This window comes from Seriola lalandi, unplaced genomic scaffold (assembly GCF_002814215.2).
Source record: "Seriola lalandi dorsalis isolate HSWRI2012SDOR001 ecotype SW California unplaced genomic scaffold, Sedor1 jcf7180002054518, whole genome shotgun sequence".
In the NCBI taxonomy this organism is placed as follows: domain Eukaryota; kingdom Metazoa; phylum Chordata; class Actinopteri; order Carangiformes; family Carangidae; genus Seriola; species Seriola lalandi.
Window position 1 is genome coordinate 230,229 of NW_019525071.1, and position 18,630 is coordinate 248,858.

Sequence of the window (18,630 nt, forward strand, 5' to 3'; positions counted from 1 at the left end):
GGCTGGGGGTGGGGGGTTGGACTGTCCATTTGCCTTTTATAGCTGCCCACTCCAGTTAGCAGCAGAGAGAGAAAAAGAGAAAAAGAGATCTGGGGGCTGATATAATGGGGGGGTTGGGAGTGGAGGGGGGGGCATGTGTGTTGGGCATTTGGGGTTGATTAAAGTGGACCGGCACTGATGTGTCTTCTGGTTTTTACTTTCTTATGGACCAAAATGTTTTATCAAGTGATCTAGCAAAATGCAAATCAACATATCTGAGTGCTGGTGACATGAAATCCGTCGGACATGGCAGAAGAGAATAATAATGATTGGGTGGGGGAGAAAACTAAATGTAATCTGTGTGTGAGCAAGTGAGAGGGCAATTCAGCTGTTTCTTCTCCTGGTGCACTCAGGATTGAGAGAGGACAAGTGAGGGAGAGAGTGTATAAGCTTGTGTGTCTGAGTAGGAGAGAGATAGAGAGAGAAAGAGGGAGACAGAGGGAGAGAGCTTTAGCCTGGCTTTCCTCCGCTGTGCCTTTCAGCTCCTCTCTCACTGTAGAAAGAGGCGTGTCTATGGACCAGTATAAAGTCCAAGGAGAGCCACTCGTGTTGAGCCATTCTCAGGAGCGAGTCCTTTGCACTGCACACAAGCAAGAGGAGGAAACTGCAGCTGTTACTTAAAACACTGCCTTTTGATGACCTGCTTTGCATTTGGACACTTGTAGACCAGATTTTTTTTTTGGTGTTTCAGCAGAGGGTGGGCGAGCCTCTGGACTCAAACTCGAGGAGAGAGAGCAAGACTCACCTGAGCACACTGGATATCCTTTCTGCAACTGTTCATTCCAACACAACAAAAACTAGTTCTTATCACCACTACATTCGCCAGGCGAGCAGATCAAGAGCAGGCTCCAATTTCTGCGCTGTGAAATTGAATCAGAGGAACGGAGAGGCAATACAGCAGAGGCATTGTGTCCCTGCAATTGAAACACTAACCAGCTGAAAATATCAAAGACCATCCTGGACAAAGAGTTCTTCTCAAAGCTCCCTTGTTTGTCTAAAATCTGCTGTTGAAGTATAAAGTGATAAAGCTGCACAACACTCAGAGAGGACAGGGAGGCAGAGGGGACCATACACGAGGGAGAACGATTGTGTGCAGGTGCTGGGGCTGCCATGGTGCGTGGAGGTGGCGTGGCAGTAGCTCCATCCTGCAGGGGCCTGTGGGTGTTTGGCGCCCTGTCGCTGGTGGCACTGTGTTTGTCGGACCAGGCCATTCGCTGCCCGGTGTGCTCTGAGGAGAGGCTGGCCAGCTGCCGGCTGCCGGAGGGCTGCGAGGAGACAGTGCGGGAGCCCGGCTGCGGCTGCTGCCCCACCTGTGCCCTGCCTAAAGGGGCGCACTGTGGCGTCTACTCACCTCGATGTGGCACAGGCCTCCGCTGCTACCCGCCGCGTGGTGTGGAGAGGCCACTGCACTCGCTGATGCACGGCCAGGGGGTGTGCACCGATGAGCGGGAGGTGGAGGAGAACTCAGGTGAGAGTGAAGGGGTCAGAGTGTTTGTGTGTGTGTGTGTGTGTGTGTGGACTGATGACACCGGGCTCTTCTTTCTTTTAGTGATTGTAAGTTATAAAGAGGTACAAAGCACTAATGCATTTACATAACATATCTCTGCACATGTCTATGTCAAGATGCTCTGATTGTATGAACACAGCTGACCAGGTCTGTCCAAAATGACCTGGACTGGCGTCTCTCTGTCCCTCTCGCTCTGTGGACCCACGGCCGGGCAGACCAGAATATTTTCTGTCTCCGCTGCCTGGGCCTTACCTGAGCTGGGCAGGGTCAGAGTTGGGGGGTGTGACAATGTGCTGCTTGTTTACCCTAATCTCAGCTAAGCCCTGAACCAGAGCATGCACACACACCAGCTCCTCACGCATGGCCTGATGGGAGAGTGCACACAGTCCCTCTGCTGTCTTGTGGCCGGTCGTTGTGAAAGGGGCCCTGCTGTAAGACGCAGAGCAGGCTTCAGAGAGGCGAGTGGAGGAGGTGTGGTGATAGATGGGGTGGGCGTGTGTGCATGTGAGTGTGTGTGTGTGTGTGTGTGTATGTGTGTGTGTGTGTCTGTTGCATGTGTCTGCACTCTGTATGACTCTGTGCGGCATGCAAGTTGGACCATACCTGCTTTAGTCGGGAGATCATGCATTTGGTTAGTGCAGATAGTTACACTAAAAATTCCCTTTCCCAGCATTCCTTGGGTGTGGAATTATCCCATCATGCCAATGTTAAACTGAGATCCTGCAGGTATTGGTGTAGTGAAGGCAGTGAAATGCATTGTGGTGATACTAGGAATGTGAGTGTGTGTGTGTGTGTGTGTGTGTGTGTGTGTGTGTGTGTGTGTGTGTGTGTTTGTAATGGGAGGAGGTAATAAAAGCTGCTGTATGAAATGACTGTAATGGAGTGTGGCCAGTCTGGAGCTATTAGAGCTCTCTGCAATCAGTAATTCACTTGGTGCTCTTTCATGGACACCCCCATCCCTCCTACTGCTGCTGCGGCAGATGTCTAACTCTTCTTCTGCTGTCAGTGTCTCTATCACACTTTTCTGGGCCAGCTTCTTATTCTCCTCTTTGTTGCTGCATTCCTCTTGTAAAGAAGAAAGTCTGTTTCCACTTTCACACAGTGGGACGTCTAATACTGGATGTCTTATCTGCATATCCAGTTCCAGTTCACTGCTTTGACGTTAACGTCTCTCTACTGATGAAATTCTCTACTGTTTGTCTTTCTCTGCTTTCCACAAAGGGAGTGGTGTTGATTTCCATTATGCCATATGAGACAATTGTTATAATGTGTCACAGACAGGTGGGTCTTTCATTCGTTCCAGATTATTTACTAACTCGCCCGGCGTTGCTCCCACTGAGCCTCTGCTCCTAAACATTTACTGGTAATGGCAGTAGGCTATCTGCTAGCGTCAGAACACCAAAGATTTGGATCAACTTAGCCAATATAAAACTCCCAGGATGTTCATCTTCATTGCAGCATCTGTTTCCCCTGGCCCTGGGTGCAAACCCCCCCCCCCCCAAAACTCCGACAAGCCTTCGAGTGCATCGCCCACCGCGTCCAGCTCCTTCATGAGGATGAGCTCATCGGCACTCTTGCTGCCAGACCTGAAATGAGAGCCTTCTGCTCTCTGTACAGGGCCAGCATAGGTTAGGCCGGCACATAGCGTGACTAAATGGAATCAGAGCGACAAGGAAAGCTGTTTAGAGCATGATAAAAATGGAGGGCTGTCTCATCTTGGCCCACCTCTGTCCATCCACACCAATTTATCTCGCAGAATGTTCTCCCTGAACATTATTTCTGCTTTTGACGCCACATTGTCCGATCAGCTGGCCTGGAAGTGGGTTATAGTGCACTGGGGGAGTCTAGGGTCCTTACTCCAGGGCGGGGCGGCAGTAGATGGAACATTTTGGAAAGTTCATAAGTTTTGTTTTCAGTGTTCTGTAATCTGAGTGCTGAGTTCTGTCTCCACACTCCTCCTCACCCCTGGAGTCTGTCATAACAAAGCGGGGAAGCTCTACCCAATAAATCTCACTGTAAATCAATTCTTCTGGGCAGCAGCTCAAATCCACTGTATAAGAATGTTCAATGTAAACCATGGCAGTAGAGAGACAATCAAAAAGGCACAGGGGAGAGGCGAGGAGCAACTCCAGTCACAAGCAGGAGATTTCCTTTGTGGCGCATTCACCGTGCTTATGCATTATTAAACAAGGGGGTGCATCTCCTGAATACATGACTGACACTGCCCCACTCCTAGCAACAGTGAACATGCTAGATAAAAATAGAAGAGGGTTTTTAAAAACCAAGAGAATTCATAATGAAAAGGACCATGGGGTAGAGGCAGATATGGACAGCCCTCTGAAGGGAATTTAGGTGTTCAGTTACAGCCCCGCATCCAGATGCTACAACAAAACACTTGTGTCACAAAGATTTGTGCTGCCTCATGGTTGTCACCTAATTTTAACTAACTACTAATGAAAAGGGAGTGCAATATATCAAGTTTTATGAACCACCAGTCCATTTTCTTAGGATCCCAACACTGTATTTCTCTCAAACATTTATTATTATTTATACTGAATTTCCATAGCAACAACAAGCACTATCCAGCATCTTATATCAAGGTCTAAGACAGCTTTAGTGCTTCTTAATATCCCATTCTTAGAAACCCTCTCTATCCTAATACTTAGAATAAATCATCATGCGAGTGTTGGCATCTGCTCCCACATTCCAGCCGAGTCTGCCCCGGTGTCGTATTCAAATGCTTCCCTCTGACAGTGAAACGGATATTATTTACAAACTGATACAGATGTCAGATATGAAAAGTCTTACACCTACAGGCACCGAAGACGCTGCATGAATGAAGCTGTCAGTGGAGCCAGACTCTGTCCAACTATGCCCAATTTGCTGTGACGCACACAGGTCTTTATGAAAGAGGCATGCTAACCTAGATTTCCCTTTCTCCTATGAGCAAGCACTCCTCAGCACATTTTGGTTGTGAGTTGTGAACTGGTTAAAGATGTGAATGTATTTTGGGGGAATTGTTTCAAACGTCTTTGAGCAGATGTCCCCTAATGTTGTGTATTTGCTTTCTTTGGGTTGTGCGGCGCATTTGTACAGCTGGGGTTCTTGTGCGGGAGTAAATGTGATTAGCTAATTGCTGTCCTCTGTGAGACAGGGACCCCCTTCTAGTGTTGGAGCTGAGAGATACACAAACAATCCACCATTGTCCTGGCCATGAAATACACTTAATCTGAGGAGGACAGTGAATCCTCGAGGGCTGGGATTTCACATTGAAGTTTAAGCCCAGTATTCAGGAACAAAAAAACACTGCAGCAATTTACACCTTCTATCATTCTATACATCTTTATAACAAATGGTGATTTTATTGACAAAAAGTATTTTCTGAGCAGCGATCATTAATTATATTTTTTGCCTTTCATTAAGATGAAATTCTGTATTAGTTCAAACTAATATTCCAGGTAGTAAATTGCTTCGCTGGCTATTAGAAATGCTGTAGTATTCATTTCCTCTCCTTGCACTTACATTTATTAAAACAAGACAAGTCTGCTCAAAATTAAGTTATGATGTAACTCAGAATAGTTTGACCTAATTCACTGCAGCTGCACGTTTCCCTCTATTCATAGATCTATTTATCACATTCAGTAACAGCGCATCAACGAATGATGGATGTCTAGGATCAGCCCAGCTTCCTATGACAGAATTTACTCACAAATCTGAAAGCAAATAAATCTACACAACAAACAGTAGAATGGAGCCTGGCCTGTTGAGTTATGGCCCCGAGGTTAATAATGACTATAATACATCAGTCTAGTTTATATTGTAGGATAAGTGACACAAATTCAGGTGTCTCTGAACATGTTTTATCAGGATGAAAAATAGGATTGAAGCTACGAAAGGTTCTCAAGCCATGTTTTATTTTCATCACAGGACAATGTTTTGAACCAAACCAGGATAAAGGATAATGTTTAATCTGATGGTGATGCATCTGGAAGATGTTCCATCCTTAACTCATATTTTTGTCTCTGATCAACAAGGCTGAACAATTGGCTGAATGCAATCTGGCCATGTGCAGCATCCAAATCGCAGGAGCGATAAAATAAAAAGATTAAAAGATGAAATAAAATAAAAAAGATCAAATGTGTCACAACAGACCATAAATGAAGCACATCCAGCCTAGAAATCACTCTCCAGACATAGCAAAACATTTATGTTTGGTAAAGCCCCTGCCCCCCCAAAAAATCACATCACCATAATTTTTATATTTTTTTCAGTGAAAATGAAATGCAAAAATGACAATTCCCACTATAATCGCGACGATATCACAATTGCAATATCTGCCAAAATACTCTCAAAGGATTCTTCGTCTGCATATCGCTGAGTTCTATTTTCAGATTTGAAGGGTAAAACAAACAGGGCAGTAAACTGCTGCTGCTCTGTTCTCTTTGGATTCAGACTCACAAACATGTTGTGTTTCTGGATACTGCTGTGACATCAGCTGAATGGGAAGTGAGTGGCCAGAGGAACATCAGGCAGTGCAGCAGCTCATTTCTTGTCTTTGTCATTCATGTTTGTCGTGCTGCTGAACCAGCGTTACTTCTTGTCCATCCCATATGAAGAATGCAAAACAGAGGAGGTGCTCGCAAACACAAGAACATACAACTTTCTATGTTTAACCTGACAACTAAAGTGGTTTTCAAACATTTCATGTCATGTCACTTCTTGCAGCACGTGCTGGCAGTCCTGAACAGTGTTCTTGTAACTGCGCCTGACATTGACTCTGATGATTAACTGATTCAAAGAAATCTTCTGCCTGGTAGCTGCTGGTCTGATACTCAGTGTTGACTGACAAGTTTTTTTGGAAGCGAGCCTAGTTTACATTACAAAACATTACAAAACATTACAAAACAGCTTCCCCTCAGAGTATAGTTTTCATCAGATTCATTACTTAGGACATATTAAATGCAGAAGACGAATAGTTTATATACCATTAAACAGGTTAAAACAAACTTCAAATCTCAGTAACACTGATTCCACCACCGCTCTGTAATTGTTTTTCTGTTTCTTTTGTTGTTGTTTTTTAGTTCTGTTGTTTTAGTTTAGAGGAGAAAGACTCATCTGGTCACATTGGGGTAAGAATGTGTTGTGAGTCTGTTTGCCTTCATTTACCCATTATGTCGTAAATTTTATTGTTGCATTGTGGAGAAAATCATTTGGAAAAACAAGCCTCATTCAGGTTATTTGACAACTTTAGAATTTAGACAACTTCTGGGATTTATATAATTGACATCTTCTACATAAACAAACATTTTAAAGAGTAATTCAACAACAGGCTGAGAAGCTATTTTACTGGCCTCAGTTCTCCGTTTGTTCAGTCAGAAATGAGCCGTGTTACGCCCGTTGTACCTGTAACCACACCCAACGGCGAGGTACTCTGACCCTCAAGTGTACGCCTACATCACTGAGAGGATAAACCACTGGAAGTCAGCAAGAATAAAGATTTTCCCGCAAATTTTAAGTTAACTTTTATAGACATCTTTTCATTTTTTTTTTGGAATTGGAACCAAACTATAAAGTGAGTGAGAAGATTTGAACTGGTCGGTGCTCTTATGAATGTCCGGCAATTTCTTGTTAGTTATCGGCCACAACATGCGCCAATACAGATAAGCCTCTGTCTAGGACAAGCTAACACTGGCTGGTACATCAGCCGGGCTCTTCACCCTGTGGAGAAGTCGCTCCACAACTCCTCTTAGTGTTTTCAAACTTATCTGTTGACATCACTTCATGAGCGCCCTGCAACTATCTACAACGTATCCGTATCAAACAATTGCAGTCATTATTTTTAAAAGGGTGCATCTGAAGTTTTTGTACGAATGTTTCACATAGTGGACTCTCTTTTGGCTTCGATCCGAAATCTAAGCTTGTAGAAATATAAACCTTTGGAAAGTGCTCTGCCAATCTCGCTCAGCATAACTAAATATTTATTTGAGGAGGATATTTGTCTTTGGGTTTACAAGCTCAGCTTTAAAGCCCTGAACAGTGGAATCTGAAATCCCATGACCCCTTTAGACCCCCATATCACTGTTTTGCGGACTGCGACAGGAAGGTAAATACACTGTATAAACAGAGGGTGTGGCGCTGATTTATCGTAATGTATATTAAATGATTTACATGGTGTAAAGTGCTTTTTCCTGTGACAGAAAATGTGTTCATCAAGAAAGACAGAGCCTTGTAATCAGTACGCTTTCACTCAACCCGTAATGGCTGATGCTCACACGTCTACTGGCTAGAGCTGACGAATCAATTTCCAAGTGCTGCGGCTGATATGTGACAACAAATATTTAAGTAAGAACCAGATTGAGCAAGCCATGTAGTTTATTGTGCAACAGGTTTGGAATTCGTCAGCCAGTCCAAACAAAGTGGAGCCAATCAGATATTGTATTGTCTTTGCACTATGACTTAAGGATGAAGTCGATAATGAATTTTATCCTGCTGATTAACAGATTAAAGGTAATGGTCTGTATATGTTATAATGCATCTTGTTGACTCAGCTTTATCTCATCGTAATCATACCAAAAGACAAAAGAAGGCAGGTAAAGCCTATTCCCGATTCTGAGTATGAGTACATGTTTACCCATGACCTTTCTTTATCTTTGCTCTGCACCTGTGACTGGCAGTGAAGTGTGGTGCATCAGCTCCGGGGCTGATAATGGACTGTAGGAATTATATTTTAAAAGCCAAGAGCTGCTGATCCAAATCAAATGAAACCACACAGAGAAGTGGCGACTTCCTCCATGGAAAACAGCAGTGGTAGCAAACAGGACATGCCACCCCTGACCCACTTCTAAATCACGTTGGCTCACCCTGCGAAAGAGTGTGGAATCGGAAAAGTGTGAACTGGCAAAAGACGAGAAAGAACAACTTGGAACGAAGGAAACAGCTGAAACCCTGTTGGCTCTTGTGGAAGAAAGTGCTGATGAGCAAGGCTTAACAGCAACAAGACTAAAAATACAAACAGCCAAGAGACACTTCCCCCCCTACACAAGCCAAGCCAAGCAAGATGACTGTCTATGAAGTTTAGAGAAAGACGGTCACCTTCTGACTCCTGCCACTGAGCTGTAAAAAAAAAAATCTTATCATCACCAGAAAACAGCCCAGAATCAATACTTGACTCCAGCAGGAGCTACAGCAGTACTGCAAAGACAAGCTTGTACTGGTTTGGATGTGTGCAAGTATGGGTTCACGCATTGGGGACCTGAGGAGAGGCTTTACATTGCACAAGATCACAGAGGCTACTGACCCACCGTCATTGTCTCTTTGCCAACTGCAATTAACTGGATGCCTGGCAGTGACCTTAGATATAAAGCAGAGCTCAGATCTGGTTCAGGCATCAGTGTGAGAACAGCTTCAAAATGGTGAAATCACAGTTTAAAATGCTTCGATTCCAGCGCTGATCTGTAAAATGCCACAGGTTATGAGCAGAAAGCACCAAATGCTGCCAAGTCTGATAACACACAGGTGAAAGGCAACATGCATGTGCATAAGAAAGACACATGCAAACCTCTATCCCTCATTTAGCCCATCTTGTGCCCCCAACCACTAACCAGCGCACACACACACACACACGCACACACACACACACACACACACACACACACACACACACACACTCACACTCACACTCACACTCACACACACACACACACACACACACACACACACACACACAGTGGTGCCCACTTGTGACAGTGCAAATACCCTCTAACAACCTCCATCTGGCACAGGCTGAGGTTGTTGTGGAAGGGTGGAGAGTGAAGAGGGAGGGGGGCATTTCCTGAGGAAGCAGCTGGCTGCCTTCAGGGCCATGGAACTGCAGGATTATAGGGATGCAAAGGTGAATGTGGCACAGACCACAATGTACAGAGGGTGGCAGAACAGGGGTGGTATCGTTTTTAAAGAGCCTCAGAGCTTGTGGCATGGCTGCGGTGCAGTAGTTGAAGAGTACCAGGGTGAGAGCTGAGGTGCAGATTACCCCCCAGAGCGGGAACACAGCTCTGTGTCCTTGAGGTTAACCTGGCCTCATTTTTAGCCTACATTTCACCACATTCAGCTGTATGGGACATTATGTAGAAGGACAAGGAGGATTAGCAGAACAGCTCCTGCTCTCTGACACTCAGCCAAATAATTCAAATAATGGATGCGCTGATATTGCACTGTATTGCACTGACAATCATGCCAAAAAATGTTTTTGTCCAACTGTTTATGAAACACTTCTGACAGTGTATTGTTCACCTTGTTGAATTTGAGGAACTCAAGCATTATTCCTTGCCCTTTAGCGATGGACAGGCAGGATGAGATCATCCCTGAGCACCCAAACAACAGCAATATCCGGTGCAGTCCACAAGACAAACGCTGCATACAGAAGACCCTGGCCCGACACCCTCCCAAATCCACAAATCAGAGAAGCAACACCGCCAGGGAGGAGACCAAGGCGGCGCTGGTGAGAGAAACAATCTTCTGACATCTTATCAGTTTCAACAGAAAACAACACACCCGGGCAATTCCCTCTGCAGAACACGCCTCAGCCGCAGCAGGTGTTTTACATTAGGGCTTTATAGTTCCAAAGCCACAAGCGTAACAGTCAGGTTATAAATTGTACAAATTAGTTATTTACACACTGTAACATTTAGTTGCGGTCTTGTGAAATAATGTACAGGTGGACATTGACATCAACATGCAATTTGCTGTTTTAACATTGGCAGGAGCATGATCATAACATCCCCATTAATCAGTAACAGGCTGTTTTTACCACATTTTAGTAGGCTACATCCATCTAACAAAGCAATGTGTTACACAGCAATGCCAGAGTGTCTCACATTTAGATTTATTTGAGCTGCCCACCCAGGACGGTTTTATTATTTTTGGATATTTATGTTTATACTTTTTTGTGTTTTTAAAGTCTGTATGGGGAATGCAGCTGAACTGGCTGTGCTAAAATCTGCCAGAATGATATATTCACATGTGATAATTACATGGTTATAAAGTAAATGCAACCAACTCAAACTGTTAACGGTTGTCGGCATTTCTTGGCGTCAAATTAAAACTCATGATGCGAAATTTAGGTATCACAACACGACGGCACTTTGACTTTGCCATCATGATTTATTTATTGAAATCCAAGTCAAAGCCGGGATTTTTCCCAAGAAGGTGAATTTAATATCCCAAATTTGAAAACAGCAAGTTCCCAGATCTGAAGGCAATGTGCTCAGCAGGTGAAATAGAATATGTGAGTTATAAGCTTTTACTGTAAATCCTTTTGGATTTAGTATTTCCTGTTTTCCCAGTTTGCCTAGTGTTTTTTTTCTTAAATATACATTACTTTTTTTTGGACATTTATCTAGATGTATTATTTATTCGTTTCATGATTAGCTGAAACGATCTCATAACTCATGGTGGCGGATTTTTCATTTTACCTCATGATTTTCTTGTCCATTTTGGAAACTCGAGACTTTCCATTATTTTCATACACAGCAAATTTTCTTATGCCACTGCAAATATCTATGTGCATCTACATCTGGAACTCTGCTGATTTGTTTAAATGGTTTCTCCTACAGGCTCCATGTCGTGCTGAGCTACAAAGAGCACTGGACAGATTGGCATCAAATACCCGCACACACGATGATCTCTTCACAATCCCTATACCCAACTGCGACAAGAACGGAGACTTCCACGCTAAACAGGTCTGTGATTTCAAGCACACACTGAGCAGACCACTATTTGGCCGTGTGTTCTGGTGAACTGTGAATCTCCATTATTAAGCCAGTACAAATAAAAATGCATCTCTGTACTTCAAACAGTTCCTTTCAAACTACATCAGCAATCTGTGGGCCAAAACACAACACATGACTGCAGCCGATGAAATATTGTCTTACTAGTTCAAGATCAACACAGAAGTGTCTCCAAGCAGACTGTCGTGCTAATGCCAAGACCTTATTTTTCTAAGCTCACATGAAAAGTGATTTACTTTCAGAAATCAAGAGTTGAACTATGTGTGTAAAGTGGTTTCCCCTAAACTGTTGAACAATAATCACTTTATTGCTGTGATGGATGCAATTAGCTTTTGGATGCAGTTACTTTTTTTTGTTATTCTGACTTTGCAAGATTGGGCAACTATGCAGATAAGAGTGAGAGAATCAGAGAACATAAAAACACAGATAAGACTGCCCTGAGCTGTATATGCAATCAAAGCAGCAGACGCAGAGTTAGTGATAAAAGGAAAAGCTCTGCTAAGGCCCCGGTCATCAAGAGTCTGAGTTATGTTGATTGTGTAACATGGTTAAAGTATCTCTGTCTGCTCAGATTTACAGGCATCTGTTTACTGTTTAACTAAAACTGCACTGTGATAAAAATTATAGGGAAGTAAAGCACAGGTCATGAGGGACAACTGGGAGTCATTTCACAGCGAGGTTGCTCTGAAACTGTTAACTGGTCTTGGAGGCTTTTTGAAACTGTAAATCACTACAGAAAAAGTACAAAATCGTGTAATAAATTTTGTGTTACAGTAATCAAAAGCTACCACTACTTTAACAGTAGTTACGAACTCATGTGACAAACCTCAGAGGATTTTAATCTAATAATTACATTACTTAAAATACTTCTCCCAGTTTGTTTAAGGCAACTTTAAGTGCCAGCAGGGTGTGAGTGACTTTAATGTATGACTCTGTTTTTCTTTTAAATGTGGTTTGCTGATAAAATATTGTTATACCTGACAAACACCTTTTTAACCATTCATGCAGGACAAAGCCCAGAGCTGCATTGACTCCTCTGTTCAAGATAATCAAACTGGTCTGTAACCTTTGACCTAGTGCTCAGTTTTATATAAACCTGATTCTTTACAGCAGCAGCACAACATGCGGCAAACACAGCTCTGACATAACATCACCTTATAAAACACGGTAGACATGTTAGCAAACATTTGCTTATTTACACATCCAGCAAACATGGAGCAACTCTCTCTCTCTATCTCTCTCTCTCAGGGAAATGTCCTTCTCTTTACTGGTGCTGCTAAATGCTCCACAGCTTGTCGTTAGCTTTGTCAGGGTGGGTCATGGATTTTTAGAGCTTTTTTGTTGGAAACAGCTGCTGAAAACCTACTGATGAGAACAGTGAAAGTAGAAGTGCGAGCAGGGAAACCAAAATACTGATTCAAAAAAAGCTATAAAGAGCTGTAAAGCTGGGGCGCCTCAGTGGCTCACTTAGTAGAGCATGTAATATTAAGTCTTAGTCCTTACCGCGGCGGCCAGGGTTCGAGTCTGACCCACGGCCCTTTGCTGCATGTCATCCCCTCTCTGTCTCCCCAACCTTCCCGTCGCTCTCTCTCACCGCGGCTCTGATAAAGGCATAAAAGATCTGTAAAGATCTGTAAAGCTGAGGCTAACTGCAGAGTGACCCCTAGCACATTACATGCAGTCCTCTGATCCATTGTTAATACAAAAATATTCAGCTTTAATATTTGCGCCTGAAGTTAAAGGTGTTACACGACAAGAATATTTCATCGATCTTTTATGCCCACAGTGTCATCCTGCACGCGATGGCCAGCGGGGAAAGTGCTGGTGCGTGGATCAGAAGACGGGCACGAGGCTGCCGGGACCGTTGGAGCAGCGAGGGGATCTGGACTGCCACCAGTTAATGACTGCCACCCTGAGGGATTGAGGAGTGGGGAGTGGCAGTGGGGGTGCAGGACCAGCTGAATTCCACTGGTGCTTATTAGTAGAACTACATAAGGAAAGGACTTCGCCCTAAAGCCTCACCTCACCTGAGGCCAACGGTACTTGACCTTGCGCAACAAAAAGGAAACCATTTAATTGAGTTCTTTTGCTATTTTGTTTCTGTGTGTGACAGTATGTGATCTCTGAGTCTTTTGAGCACTTGTTGTGTATTGTTTCTACTATGTGAACCTAAGACCGATAGTCTTTAGACACATGCGCTTTAAAGTAACAGGTGGCAGAAAAAAAACCTTCCACAGATATGAGTTGTAGTTGTGATCTTTGTTAGAGAGCAAATGTGTTGTTTTCTCTAGTCTAACTTCAGTGTAGTATTCTTGAAAAATGACAAGAAAATGCATCAACCCCACCAGATAGTCAGATGTGAGACAAAACAGGAGCTGTTATATTCTTTCTGGAGCACTAGATCAGTTGGAAGTACTGCATCAGGACAATCCAGAAAGACTATCAATTAAAAAGGATTGTGTACTACATTTTCACACAATATGTGTAAGTGGTTGTAATATGTGGCTCTTATTTTACTGTCCTATATGTCGTAAACCCCACCCATCTGGTAAGTAGGTAAAAACAAACCATAAAATGTCTTTGCAAACACAAAGTCTAGTTAAGCGACAACACAAGAGTAGCAATAATAGATGGGATGAGAACAACAGATGAAAAAAGAAACAGGGGTAACAAAGGAATGCAACAACCCCCTGCCTTGAGTTATCAAATGATAAGCCATAGCTTTTCACAACATGGAGACCAAAGTTAAAAGTGGTATTTGTTTGAAAAACTGTATCTCTGAAAGCCCAGAATAGATTTGCTTCATTACCCCGCGGTTCACTCTGCATCCCCCTCTCTCTGCCGATGAGCTCTCCTGCACTGTGGTCCAGAAGGACTGGCAGTGTAGCTGGGCTGGAAACTCTGTACACTGCTGATAGGATAATCTTATTTTTCCAGCTGGTGCTAAGATGCCAGTGTGACTCTCATGTTTGTATGAATATGTTTCAACATAGAGGATTTCTCTCCAAACAGACTGCTTAGCAGATCTTTGGTGGTGCTATATACTGATTGTGCCAAAATACAAAAAAAAAAAAAAACGGGCATTGTTTTGGATTGGAAGAAGAAGACTGAGATTTTCAGGAAGTGGCGCAATTAGCATCGGCAAGTCTGAGGATCACCTCTGCACTAGCTATTGACAAAGGCTTTCCATGTGTGTTTTCATGTTATTGTTAAAATATGAAACCAACATCCCACATTAGCTTTGCACTATCAATACAGCTAACTGGCTTTGTGTTTCATTGGCCAGTGTTGTAAATAGCAGGTATGATGTGTTTTAAATACACAAGCAGAATGTAATAACTTTTAATGATTATGGTAACAATGCAGCTTCTAGCTAACATGAAGCTTTGACTGGGGGACTCCTCTGTTAATCAGACACAGCTAGTTATCAGTTTTCTGTAGGGCATCACACTAACAATTAAAAGGAGTTTGTTACCAGTGCAAGTGACATAGCTTCTCCTCAAATATTTTACATACAATAGACAAGGCTGGTTATATTCTTATAGAAATTTGATTGTACTGGAGGAGTGCATTAGCAGGTTTAAGCTAATGGTGGTGTTTGTCATCACCGGATATGGACAGCCTGCTCTATCTGTTCCATGGGACACTTTGGTTTATAACTGGCTAAAGAAAAGACTCATCTTGTGTGGATGGACGGTCATTACTGGTGTTGGTGTCACTTTGGCAGAGTAGCAAGTCAGGTCGTTCCCACACAGAACAGCATTAATGTCAACTTAACAAACCTTTAGTGCGTAGATCATGATGTAGTAATATCACAGATGATGAAAAGAAAACACAGCCACTGTCATACAGTGGATTTTTTGCTCTTTTTGTTTTCTGTCTCCACACTCTGATGTTACCTCAATATCAGTTAAGCTTTAAATATGACTATTTGAGCACAGCACACTGAAGTGAGGTTAATTCAGCTCCACACAGAAATAAGAAAAGTGCCATGAAAACTTTTCTTCTCATTATCACTATTATAAATATTATAATAATTATTATTATTATTATTATTATTATGCATTTTTTGCACATTTTCCATACTGAATTTGGTCTAATCTTCTTAAAAAGCAGTAATATATGAATATATAATTAGAGTCAGAGAAAAGAAAGGTGCAACGTAGTAAAACATAAAACCTGCTGGTGTGAAGTAGTTGCTCTCACCCACTAATCCCAACAAAACCCAACAGCTGATATGGGCAAGCTCATCCCCAAAATAAATCTGACTAATGTTGTCTGTTATCATCAGACCTTCTCTGGCCTTTCTCAATCCTGAACGTACTTGAGGTTGTGAGGGTGAAATTTACAAAGAATTAAAACAATACCCTACTGTCTGTACACCTAATAAACATTGAAGGGTGCATTTTAGTGCACTTTGTCTTCTATGATTTTGCAACAAAACTCACTCACTTTAAATAATAAAAACTTAAAGAGAATTGCAAATAATTTTCCACAGATTCACAGCCTGTAATGTTTAATCATATTATACAATTCAAACACAAATGATCAAAGGTAACTTATTTTCTTGTCTCTGTGTTGGCCTAGTTATTCTGCCATATCTATAATATCAGTCAGAAATCCACACTTTTGATCCTTAGTTACTAATAATACTAAAGAAATTGAATCTAACCACTGAAGCCATGGTTAGTTTATATGCTGGAAATAGAGTATTGTCACCTGATGACCAATGTCACTAAAGAAGAAATGTATCCAAAAGTAATGCACCAAAATACAGACAGATAGAAAGAAGATGGTCTGAGTGGAGAATCATTGCTACAGCTTAAAAATATCAAAAACCAAATATCCTAAAAATTGTTCCAAAGACCACAATGTATCTGGAGACATCAATACTCATTCAGTGAACTGCATGCACACAAAAAAAGTTCCAGCACAATCCTATCTTATCATTCATCAATTAATGAAGTGTTACTAAACACATTCAAGCACATTTCTCTGTTAAACAGTCTTAATCTTTGAGAGAGAAGGCAAATGGTTTTGGCTTTGATTTTGTAAAGGCCTTCTAACTACATAAACTGTGTATTTAAGCTATAGTACATTGCTTGATCTCTAACTTTTGCTGAACTGAACTGTAATTGCATTTCTCGAGAATAGACTGTTCCTGTTTGCCTTTGATATTATCCGTTAATGTGTAGAAGATATGAAGTAATGTTTTTGCATGCATCCAAATGGACTGGGGTTGGGAACAGCTGGGGTCTTGTGTATCTTGTCCAGAACAGGACTCTTATATTCAAACACTGAAGTGATCAAAGGACTGAAATAATAGAGTTTCAACCGATGAAATAATCAATTGCATTGTAAATGTTTACCTGATGAAAATGTACACATTGTAATACATCAATTAAAACACTTTAGAAACTACAATGTTGTTGCGGTTATTATTAGTAGCTGGAGTATTATTAGTAGTAGTTGTTTTAAATGACTTTGACTTCTTACAGATGTGTCAGTACCAGCATATACTGTATGTTGGCCAATACGTTACAAGAAGCTGCTGTATGGAAAATGCCAAAGATATATTTTGTAAGGATGGTTTTGACTGAAGTTCAGTGTACTTACATAAATAATGGTTAGAACAAGTTTCCTTTTAGCTTGTAGCTTAAAACTTACTGTTATATTTGCTGAATGTTTGTATTTTTCAACTGCAAAATTTCATGTGAAATATCTTGGCCACAAAATATCTTGAATATCTTAATTAAAGATTTAAATATGCGTTTATGTAAAAAGAAAAACTAAATTGGAGGATAAATTGTATCAGATTTTTAAACTCAAATATCGGTATCTGCCTAAAAAATACAGTATCGGTCAAACTATTAGTAGTAGCTGTAGTAATGGTAGCAGTAGTGCTATTCAAAAGAAAGAAATGATATGTGAATCAGCCAAAAGTAAGCAAAGGAGCTATAGATAGCAAAATTAAACAAGAAACAAAGATCTGAATAAAAAGCTGGTGCATCAAAATGTGATGGGTTGAGTTCCACATCTAAATGTACAATGATCTAAATTGTTGATAATACTTCAGAGCTTATCAGTCAACCTACTGCTTTCATCAAAAGGTCAAAATGTTTTGCTGCCAGGCTGGAGGCAGAAAACTAAAACATCTACAGAGGACTTTAATGATTTTATGAAACCAACTAAGTCAGAAAGGATTATGTGTGTGTGTGTGTATATATATGTATGTGAAACTCTATTATTTCAGAGTAAACTTTCAAGTCTGCTTAGTTCCACTGCCTGAGTCTATTTTGGAGAGCTCTGTGGGCTTAAGAACTAGGTCTGAATCTGCATCACAAGAACAGCTTTACAGGTTTTTCTCTGATTGATTCAAAATGTCACAGGCCCTCTTCTGCCCCTGGGCATCCACAATCCCACAGCTGTGCCGGGGAGGCCCTGCGTGAGTGTCTGTGGTAAGCCTGCACAGTAGCTTACAGGAGGCATGTGACCTCCATCCTACCTCCAGATGTACTCAATCACAGGTGTCCCGTGCTAAACAAAGTCCTGCCCATGCTTTGTGTGGAATCTGCTCACTGTCCCATCCACAGAGCTTTCTGGTCATTGTCTGGTGAGTGAAAGCAAGATGAGGCACCACACCTGGAGATGGGAGCACAACAGTGTCCGTTGGCATATTATACAGGATACAGGTCAAGCATAAATAGAATAAGCTCTCAAGTGTGCAGTGTAAACAGAAAGAAACAGGGTCACAATGAACACAATCAATTAACAAATCCAAAACAAGTACTATTCAGGTTGAATGGACAGAGATGTAGGCTAAATCCTACTGGCTTTGGATTGTTATCTTTAGGCAACACACTATTACAACTATTGACCTGGGCGGCTCTCAAACAATGTGAGCAAGAATGCAAAGTATTTCAGTTCTAACAACAAGGGACCAGTGAATACAGCAACCTTGATTTTTCTCAAAAGCCTAGTAGCCTGTGAAGTGTCCCTAATGCAACTTACAGTATGGTGACATAATAAATCATTCCAACTTTTATGATATTATAGTCTGAGATTATTACCTTGCAGAAAAGGTGTAGAGCATCAGCACTGACATGGCACATTTTTGACACGAAGTAATGTTTTGCAGTCAGGGTAACAATGTCTGTCAGCGTTTTCCTTCTACATAACTCAGGAATTACAGGCTACATTGTGTTTTGAGCTATGGAAGTAAATTGTGAAATCCTTGTTAGGAGCACTGCGTTATTATGATACCTTCTCCTTTTCTCTGAATGGCTATCCTTGAGGAGA

General features: G+C 41.9%; 1 protein-coding gene across 1 annotated transcript; it reads left to right on the forward strand.

The window, feature by feature from the left end:
* The first annotated feature begins 583 nt into the window (after positions 1 to 583).
* LOC111660409 (insulin-like growth factor-binding protein 4) lies at positions 584 to 16,755 on the forward strand. The gene is made up of 4 exons (XM_023413676.2): positions 584 to 1,507; positions 9,880 to 10,043; positions 11,158 to 11,283; positions 13,118 to 16,755. The coding sequence occupies exons 1-4, from the start codon at positions 1,150 to 1,152 to the stop codon at positions 13,253 to 13,255; spliced, it is 786 nt and encodes a 261-aa protein (XP_023269444.1). The 5' UTR covers positions 584 to 1,149; the 3' UTR covers positions 13,256 to 16,755.
* The last annotated feature ends 1,875 nt before the right edge of the window (positions 16,756 to 18,630 follow it).

Coding starts and splice junctions, on each gene's coding strand:
- LOC111660409 (XM_023413676.2), top strand. CDS start 1,150: ATGGTGCGTGGAGGTGGCGTGGCAGTAGCTCCATCCTGCAGGGGCCTG. Junction 1,508..9,879: donor GGAGGTGGAGGAGAACTCAG/GTGAGAGTGAAG, acceptor CTTGCCCTTTAG/CGATGGACAGGCAGGATGAG. Junction 11,284..13,117: donor GAGACTTCCACGCTAAACAG/GTCTGTGATTTC, acceptor TTATGCCCACAG/TGTCATCCTGCACGCGATGG.